The sequence below is a fragment of the Camelina sativa genome, chromosome 15 (genome assembly GCF_030686135.1).
Source record: "Camelina sativa cultivar CO46 ecotype springtype chromosome 15, ASM3068613v1".
In the NCBI taxonomy this organism is placed as follows: Eukaryota; Viridiplantae; Streptophyta; class Magnoliopsida; order Brassicales; family Brassicaceae; genus Camelina; species Camelina sativa.
The window spans coordinates 25,297,520-25,307,130 of record NC_141894.1 but is presented as its reverse complement, the minus strand read 5'-3'; the positions used below and the strand labels follow the sequence as shown (position 1 = coordinate 25,307,130).

Genomic DNA, 9,611 nt, shown 5'->3' with positions numbered 1-9,611 from the left:
TAAAAAATGCAATTAAGTCTCTACATAATAAGTAAAATCTTTCATATCTAATTTTTTTTTTAAAATGAAAGTTGTACATAGTATATATAAATAGTGGAGGTTTGAGAATTAGTTAAAGATATTAAAGTGGCAAAATGGTTACAATACACCCACTTAATGCTTTAGGTCATCGGTTCAAATCCTACAAGTGACTATTTTGCACTATGTTTATACATGTTTGGGTTAATTCGGGTATCTATTCGGATATCGGATAATACCCGATCGGGTTCGGGTACCCAGTTTCAATAAATCCTAGACCCATTCGGGTATTTTAAAATTTCGGATGCAGGTTCGGATCGGATTCGGGTCGGATTTTCGGGTTCGGGTATTTTGCCCAGGGCTATGAATTTATAGTTTGGTGAAAAATAAAACCGATGGGTTATCGCCCGTGGAACCGTACCAAACCAATAACAGAATAACATTTACATTTCCCGTTTATAACCGAATAGGAACCGAAAACCCAGAATTGTGGTCGGTTTGGTTCGGTTCGGCCCCTTAATAGGGAGTGAATCACATAAACTGATAAAATAACATAACAATAAATGGTCCATACTTTTAATGTTCATGTGAAAGAATGAGAGTGACGAATTATGGTGAACGCATATGTTTTTGTTGTTTCCTAAGAGCAGTAAAGTGAGCAACAATCTGATCATAGTCCGGAAGCTTAGGATGAACATGCTTAGCTTCCTTTAAACTTATTTCTCCTTCTCCTCCTTTACCCTTTTGATCCGGCAACATTGTAAACACGTTGTACACTATATGGTAACAGTCACCACACTCTCTCCTTTGACGACTTCTCTTTCCCTTGTAGTAGTACCTCCAACACTCCATGTCTTTGGCTATTGGACTGCTTGGTGCTGATGATCTTGCTTTTCTCCTTGACCTCCTTCTCTCTTTTCTCTCTTCGTCAGTCTCTTTGAATCTGAACACGCTCTGATCTTTTTCCACCACTTCTTCCTCTATGAAATAATCCTCATCATCACATGCTTTTCTCTGATCCCTTGGTGCTTTACCACCACTATTTTCTTGCTTTTCATTTACATCCCCATCCGTGAGAGTGAACTTATACACTTCTGCCTCGCTATCAGCCTTTTGTGATGAACACTCTGGCTGATAAGAATCCGAACCCATGACTTCTGTCTCTTCTTCTGCCTCCTCGCTTTTTATTACCTACACACACCAACAAGTACCAATGTATACCATATTACATACTCGCAAGTCGCAACTCCAACAATATTAAGAAGCAAATAAGATTTTATATAGTGATTCAAAGAGTCACCTGTTTGTGAAATTCCGGAGTGTATTGGAGTGCCAAAACTTCTAGACGAAGGCCGTGCTCTGCTGCTATCTCACCCAACAATTTGGACTTGGCATCATACGATACTGTGGTCATGGAGAGTTTCTCTATAACCTGCATTTGAGTATATATATGCTCAGTTAGGTTTTTGAGGTCAGAGATGTAGTCTTTCTTGAACCTTAAGCAAGACGAAACAAGACTTGAAGTTTCTTGAATCATAACGACTTTATTTATACGAGTTCGGTGTTAATTGACACATAAAGAGAAGCGAGAAACATCAATGAACCTGAGGGTTGACACAATTGCCAGGCAGAAGATTAAGAGCCATATCCACAAAGTGCTGCCCATAACGCGCACTAAAAAGAATCCTCAAGGCTCGTAGCTCATGCAAGTCTCCACATCTCGCAGAGGCAAAGACAAGTGTTGAAACGGCTTCGTTGATGCCATCAGGAAGGTCTTTACGTCTCCGAATGTAGGAGAGGTTGAGGATGATTACGTCGGAGAAGTGAAACAACAAGTGGTAGAGAGACATGAGATTCTCATCAAGGTAGAGCTGTTGAGCCCTATGAAGAGCACGGTCTCGTTCACCAATGCGAAGCAACTGAGCTATGTCGTGTCGATAGTGTGTTGAAATAGCGTATTTCTTGTTCTTGAGCAGCTTTAAACGACATTGAAGCTGTTTCACTACACTCTTACACTTGGATGTCTTTCGCCATCCAAACAAAAAACAAAACATTATTGTATCGTGTTCTGTTCGTTTGTGTCTCAAGCCTTCGAAAGATGAACTATTGAATTTGCTCATAATGAGTTAACAGAGGATATGAGAGTTTGTAGGAGAGAGTGGGGGTTCAATCATATGGTTGTGGGGGAAGTGGGATCGACGGTTATTTATTTTATTTGTGGCAGATAAAACGTACTTTTTTACTTTATTTATTAATTTGTAAATTCTGCGTTGGAATTATGAAGCTATTGTTTTAACATTAGTTAGAAAATTATTTTTTACTAAAAATTTGTTCGAAATTGAACTTCTATTAAACTTACACTAATTTAAGTGAGATGATAATTAACGTAATAAACCTCATTGGCTATCATGGAACCAAGAAAAAAACAACAAGAGCTCAGTATACGACATTACATTATCTTCCCTAACACATCCAGAGAGACTAAACGCAAAGACCAGGTAAGAAGAAAAAGGGAGGTGATTGGTGCTCAGAGTTGGGGTAAAGGAGGGGCCTCGCCAAATTTAAGAATGTAAGCAGCCTGGTGAATTGGTCTCAGCTGCAATATGATCTGAGCATCAAGATACGCCTCGCAGCTGAAGCACCATACCGACAAGTCACTGTGCTTCCACATAGATATCAAATATCAGTCGGCATTAAAAATAACTAAGGAAGAAAGAACAAATGTAATGAGAAACATGTACCTATAGCTAAGTGCAAGGCAGTGACCAGTTCGTTGATGATGCATAAGCATGTGCCTGTTCACGAAACGGCTGCATAGAACCTCTTTACAACAAAGGCATAACCAGTTCTCTACTGGATTTTGGCACCTTGTACACATTAGAAAGTAAGATAATTGAGTTCATACAAGAATGATGTCCAAAATCAAATATACTGCCAACAAAAACAACAAAAGCTTTAATATAGTGCTTGAAATTGTATTAAACATCCCTATCTTTTCATATGTTACACTTCAACAAAACTCACGAAGCGAAAAAGTCAATTCAGAGAGACAACGATGGAACTGATTCAAAGTTAACTTTTGTTTGAACTGTTGATAATTGGGTTAATACAACAATGATGTCAAAACTGCCAACAAATCAATCATAAGAACTTTGGTACAATGCTTGAGATTGTATCCCTTAAACACTCTCTACGGCCACAAAAGTATCTTATTCTATCTTCAACTTGAACAAAAATCAAAAAGACAAAGTGCCAAATCATACATTTGAGCGTTTAACTGCAGGGAGAGACACAAAGATAAAACTAATTCTAAGTCAACTTATGTCATGTGCAACGACCTCAACTCAATTCTCACATATAATTAATTTTGTCCCCTATATGCAAGTGGTCGTCCAGGGCTCCAGGCTACAATTCAAAATGCATCAATCTAAAAGAATGATGACAAAAACAATAACAGGCACTCCACAAGCACAAGAGGTGTAGTGCTTTAGATTGTTTCCTCAGAAACTCTGAAATAACTAATCAAAAGTCACAAAGCAGAAGAGTCATTTTAGTCTTCAACTGCAGAATATGGAACTGATTCTAGGTTTAGTTATGACCTTAGCTTAGCTCAATCCCCATAGAAACTTGATTCCATGGCCTATTTGCAATTGAATGTTACACTACTGGTTCAGGGCTACAACTCAAATACAACAATCCAAATACTTGTTCAGGGATACTTCTTGAAGACTCTAACATCTTCAAGAAACAAGCATTCATCACAAGCAGGAACGTATAGAGAGAAACCTAGATATCAATTGATTCTCGCTAACCAGAACACCAAATCAAGCGTCTCCATTACCTTGAACAAGGAGTATCAGGAGTTGGTAAGTGAATCAAATCGGGAGAAAGAGAGTTCAAGTGATCGCAAGATGTACGAGCTTCGACCCAACCCGACCCGGCTCCGACCATCCAGTCTTGCGTTTCTTCTGCAACTACCTGATCAAGAGTCTTGATTAAGAAAACAGTGACATGGATGAGAGACTATTATATCGGAAAAAGAGAGGACGGCTTTGAGGTTACCGGCGGAGAAGAGGAGGAGGACGACGTTGCTTTGTTCGCCATGGATAAAATCCCCGGTGAGAAAACCCTAAACGCACCGTTTAGTAACAAACCAATTTTGACTTTTTTTTTCACTCGGTTGTTACTTCACGTATTTATTATACATGTAGTGGAAATTTTAGGAAATTGGTTAGAGTGTATTATACTAATAATAAATAATAATTCACGTTTTCAAAAACAAGCAAATTCACGTTTTCAAAACAAAATTTTGGGAACCAACTAATTTTATTTTATTTTTTTTATAATGAACAAACTAGTTTGTTTTTTAACACTAAAAAAAAAAAAAAAAAAAAAATGGTGATGATTTTTATAATGAACCAACTAGTTTTTTATCCACTCACTCTTAATGAGTTTATAAAATGGTGATGATTTTTAGGCTTTTTTTCTTTTCTTTTTTGAAAAGTGAATTTTGTAAAGAAATTACCCAAGTTCCGACTCTTTTTGTGTAACAACAAAAATTAACTACAGTATTATTCTGTTCATGTCTCACCTCTATGGTTAAAAGCTCATGAAAAGCTCATGAAGCTGGTGCTTTAAACATCACAAAATACTCCATGTGGTGTAGTAGTTTAAAAGCTCATGAGTCATGAAGGTAAGTTTTGTTCATGTCTCATGGTTTAAGCTCAAGGTAATTAAGTTTTAAAATGATGAAGAAGGATTGTGATTATGCTTTAACTACGATACAATTTTTCATTTTTCTTGTATAACTCTAAATATATCTTATAATAAAGGTTCTTTTGTATCAAACAGACCCAAAAACAAAAAGCATCAAAGAAATTACAGTTGATTTCATGTAATCTGACGTGATATTGAAGATAAACCTAAGTAAAACATGTTTGTAAAAAACCTTGTTCATCAAGAAACAGAAACCCTCCTAGTCAAGCTTCTCGAAGGCGTTGCGGTTTTTGCAGCTTCTTCGCCAGCGTTCATAGATCCAAGACTTTCCGACGAATCCGACCCACCACCTTCTCCTCCTCCTCCTCCATTGTTCTTCTCTCCTCCTCCTTTGCTTTGCAACTGCAGCTTCTTCCCAAAAATCTTCTTGGACTTTATCAAGCTTCTCATTTTGCTTATTGCCGTGGCCCCTGCTTTGTCCATGCTCTTCCTCCCACTCTCCTCCTGCAGCTTCAGTGCGGCTATCTCGCTCTTCAACGCTCTCATCTCCTCTTCCGTTGCAACCGCTTCCCATTCGTCTTCCATGACCGTTGGCACTGATCTTGAGCTACCGTAGGTCCCGCAGCTGCGTAGTTCTCTTGCCATCCCTCTGGGCAAGTCAGGTGTGCTGCTTCCAGATGAAGCAGCCGCTCTCACTTGCTCAAAGAAGAGTACTTGGACTACCACTCGTAATGGGAGCCTGTCGTTTTGCACAGCATGCATACACGCTTCTACTGATAGTTTTCGGCAATCCATCAGTTTGCACATCCTTTTCTTTTCTCCCTTTGTGATTCCTGGATGTTCCTGTGTGTATAACCCAATATCAGGAAAACCAAACTACAAATCGAACAACCAAAAACACAAATTGAAACCAAACTTAGATTGCCTCTCAAAATGTATGCCATAAAAGAGAAGTTACCTTCAGAAACATGTCAATGGCACGGTAGAGACCATCATGTGCGGGTCTGGAGATGCTAGTAACAACCTCAGCGAGATCAATGAATTTAGATGCAGGAAGGTTTGGATCTTTTGCAATTTCAGTAAGGTAGCTATCTATCAGTTTTGCTACCATTAGCTTCGAAGCTTCAGATAATATCCCGGGTAATTTTCTTACTTCCTGAACTTCGAACCCATCGTCATCATCTTGAACCTCTATCTCACTGTTTTGATCTCTTCTCATGAACTCCATAACTATCTTCTGCACTAACTCCACATCGTACAATGTTTTGCTTCCTTGATGCGACTTTATCAAAAGTTCAGCCACTGAAGCTTCCTCCAGTTGCTGTCCTATTCTTCTTACAAGCTGTTCCTTAACCGGCTCTCCAGAGTTAACCGTAGTCACTGCTTTCAGAAGTTTAAGCATAAAGCCGCAGGAGACACAGTCTTTCTCAGCTGGAAGCAACCAAACAAGTGTCTCTATGATTGTCTTATGCTTCAACAAATCTCCTTGCTCCATCACACCCTTGTTAAAACCCAATAATCTTCTATAAGCATAAGCTTTCAAAGCTTCTCCAATCACTTCTCCACCAAGTCTGCATTTGGTTTTGATGTTCATTACAACCCTTTTGTAATAATCAATCTCTAGTTCGCACAAATCTTCCACCCACCAATCATGTGGAACCTCTCTAGCCTTGATTTGATCCGCCCCGCTGATTTCTTCAGGAAGCTTCTTTCTGTTATAAGTATATGACCACTCAACGTGGGAAACATCAACACAGGCTTTACTGGCTATGGCATCAATGCAAAGGCTAACCAGTTTGAGATCCTCAGATAGCGGTAAGAACGGTTTGGTGGTCTGAAGAACAATGATGGAGTCTTTCCAGCTACGGAAAAGACTTGAGTTTAGGAACACATCAATCTTGTAGATGAGATTACCTTTCTCGACTGTCTCATGCATACCTAGATACTCAGCTGCACATCTGGTGGCCACAACGTTGTACGCACTTAGCGTTACTGTCATACCATAACAGAATTTTGCACATGTCTCAAACGCAGTTGGGCCGCCGGGAATACCAGAGATATCAACTTCATCGCTATTGTTCTTATCCGTGCTTGAGAGCAACTTTTGTAGGCATGCACACTTTGAAAGAAGAGGAAACTGCAAAGGATAAATCAGAATCATCAAATAAATCAGTTTGGAAAATCAGCTTTGATAATCTCTTTGTATAAAATGCTAATACTTGAATATTCTTGATTTACCTATATTATTTATCATTCATCAGATCAAACTAATGGATTATGTGAGACTAAATCTAAAATTGATGCTTGATGTCTGAACTATAGGTTTCACAAGATTCAGATGAAAACCGTAAAAGTCCAAACAAATTCACCACTAATGGAAAGAACTATGGACCGGTTAAAGTCTTTTCTGTGGGACTAGGACACAGAGATTTGCACCTTAAGATGCACCATGACTAATCAAATCCTAAGTAAACAGATGTGCATAAGAATGTGAAGACACAAGTCGTTTATAGAACCATGGTATTTACCTTATGCAAACAAAATCTTGATCCATCAACATTGACACTAATGTCACTAGCCAGTTCATTTTCCACGTACCTGCGTTGAGATAAAATCAACATCTAAAGTCAGCTATCATCAATTAGATACTCTGTTTATGATATTTTCTCTATACAAGAACAAGCTTTGAAAGAAAAAGTAATTCATAATGAAAGCTTGATCATAGCCTTCCGCATCAAGATTCAAATTAATAGATGTTTTACAAGATGATAGAAACTTCAGAACATATAAACATTAAACTAACAGCTGCAACAAACAAACAACAAGAAGAAACAAAAGAATAGATTGCAATAATAAGCTAAACTTGATCAAGATTGACTATTACCTGGCATTATTCCCATCAGTTTTGAACGAATCTGGCTTCGAACCAATTTTCATGAACTTCATCTTCTTCCCCTAGGCAAAAAAAGTCTTGAAGAGGTAAAGATAAATGACTTGCAAGAAGACCACCAAAAAAAGCCTGGATCACAACCGCCACTTCTTCCAAATTAGTTTAACCATAACCAAAGCCATTCCCTTAAATAGAAAGTGAGGATGTTCCAAGAACTGAGGGTGGGGACCAGAGATTGATACTTTTATGCAACTAACTTAACTTCTTCCCTTGGAGATCTAAAAGCACAAACACAGAGAAGGACCAAAAGGAAGAAAACAAAGCCTCAAATACAGAGAAACTGACTCTAAAACCAATTAGATTAGCAACATGATTCAAAACTTTTCTTTATTTCCTCTTTATTAAACTGTTAACTTGTAGAATAATCAAATTAAAAAAAAAAAGGTTCTCATTTCAATAGAAAAGCCAATTAGAGAAGCAGATTGCTTCCTTATACACTAGCAAAATGCCGTGAAGCACGGCCAAACGCAGCAACCAAAGGGGACAATACCGTAGCAAAATGCCTCAAGCACAAAATCGAATCAAGATCCACACCCTTAATCACTTCTGGTGTCATTCATTAATTATAATTAATGTAAATGCAGCTTAAGATGATGATTAAAAAAATGGATTAACCTGTGTGGTGACTGTGTTGTGTTTCTTCAAGTCTTCAAGTTCCAACTTTGAAGCACATGTTTCTGGTATTAGTTTAATCAACCGTAGAAGTTTGGGAACCTGCAAATAATAAAAAAAAAAAAAAAAATTAAAAACAGCATCTCGGTATCAGTAGAAGTAAACCACCACAACGGTAGACAAGAAGCATCTTTGTATCTTTTTTTATCCTTTAATTTGTATTTATTATCTTTGCAATTAAAGAATAACCAAAGACTGCAAACTACAGGTTCTATGATCAATTTTAAGTTGACCCATTAGCTAAATCTAAGATTTTTACAAGAAAAACTCATTTCAAAGTTGATTGCTTTATGCAAGTAACAGAGGGTTTTTAAATCACTGATTAACAAAACCCACAAAATCAAGCACAAACTGAAAAAAATTCAGATGCTATGATCAGTTTTTAGTTGACCCATTAACTAAATCTGAGAAATTTGCAAGGGAGAGCGAGAGAGAGGGTTTGTGAACCCTAAAACCCTAATCAACAAACCTATTCAATCAAGCAAAAAAAACTTCATATTTACAAGTGCTATGATCAATTTGAAACTGACCCATCAGCTAAATCTGAGAAATTTACAAGAATAATTCATTATACCAAACAAAGTTGAATGCTTTGGGGTTTACGAACCTTAAGACCCTAATTAACAATACCCACTAAATCATGTAGAAAAAAACTGCAAATTTCAGGTGCTACGATCAATTTAACGTTGACCCATCAGTTAAATCTGAGAAACTGAAATGACTAATTCATCACATACAACAAAGTTGATAGCTTTAGGGTTTTACAAACCCAAAACTAACAAAACTCACTAAATTAAGGCAATGAGATTTCAAAATCAAATTGTGCTTGGAAGCAACTTCGTGAACCAGCAAAAACGAAAAGACAGTTCCCTGAAACAGCTCTCCGTGTAAAAACCCAGAGAAACCCATTTCTCAAAGCTATCACAGTTTTAAAATTCCAGAAAGAAAAAAAAAATTATTACTTTCACATAGTTTAGAAAATATTATCCAAGTGTGTTTGAACTTTGAACATAAAACAGTGGAAATTTATACAACCTTGAAAGTTCTCTCGGACGTTACACACCGAAGTTCTTATTTTTCTTCTAAATTTGATTTCGTAAGTACAATATTTTGGTGAATATATTTTTCTCTCAGTTTATTTAGGCACGCCAAAACTGGCACGCGAGTCTTCTTCTTTCTCTTTTCTTCTTTTGAAAATGGGTTGTTCTCTTTAATTATTTCATTAAATGAAAATGAGAACCTTCATGTCTTCTCT

General features: G+C 37.4%; 3 protein-coding genes across 7 annotated transcripts; all 3 read right to left on the bottom strand.

Moving 5' to 3' along the window:
- Positions 1-441: 441 nt before the first annotated feature.
- On the bottom strand, positions 442-2,112 carry LOC104748693 (uncharacterized). The gene is made up of 3 exons (XM_010470296.2): positions 1,623-2,112; positions 1,319-1,450; positions 442-1,209 (listed from the first exon to the last, which is right to left on the bottom strand). Exons 1-3 carry the CDS (start codon positions 2,070-2,072, stop codon positions 628-630), a joined length of 1,164 nt encoding a protein of 387 aa, XP_010468598.1. The 5' UTR covers positions 2,073-2,112; the 3' UTR covers positions 442-627.
- Positions 2,113-2,345: 233 nt separating this feature from the next.
- LOC104747338 (uncharacterized) lies at positions 2,346-4,242 on the bottom strand. 2 transcript variants are annotated; one of them, XM_010468962.3, is made up of 4 exons: positions 4,081-4,242; positions 3,860-3,996; positions 2,760-2,885; positions 2,346-2,675 (listed from the first exon to the last, which is right to left on the bottom strand). In XM_010468962.3, exons 1-4 carry the CDS (start codon positions 4,120-4,122, stop codon positions 2,546-2,548), a joined length of 435 nt encoding a protein of 144 aa, XP_010467264.1. In that variant the 5' UTR covers positions 4,123-4,242; the 3' UTR covers positions 2,346-2,545. The 2 variants fall into 2 exon arrangements, with proteins under 2 accessions (XP_010467264.1, XP_087342948.1); XM_087486822.1 differs by having other exon boundaries at positions 3,860-4,008; positions 4,081-4,189.
- Positions 4,243-4,805: 563 nt separating this feature from the next.
- Positions 4,806-9,611, bottom strand: LOC104747337 (phototropic-responsive NPH3 family protein NPY2-like). 4 transcript variants are annotated; one of them, XM_010468960.3, is made up of 6 exons: positions 9,392-9,611; positions 8,300-8,398; positions 7,619-7,753; positions 7,263-7,332; positions 5,693-6,871; positions 4,806-5,577 (listed from the first exon to the last, which is right to left on the bottom strand). In XM_010468960.3, the coding sequence occupies exons 3-6, from the start codon at positions 7,678-7,680 to the stop codon at positions 4,975-4,977; spliced, it is 1,914 nt and encodes a 637-aa protein (XP_010467262.1). In that variant the 5' UTR covers positions 7,681-7,753; positions 8,300-8,398; positions 9,392-9,611; the 3' UTR covers positions 4,806-4,974. The 4 variants fall into 4 exon arrangements, with proteins under 4 accessions (XP_010467262.1, XP_010467263.1, XP_010467261.1 ...); XM_010468961.3 differs by having other exon boundaries at positions 7,619-7,689; positions 9,392-9,554; XM_010468959.3 differs by lacking the exon at positions 9,392-9,611 and having other exon boundaries at positions 7,619-7,902; positions 8,300-8,400.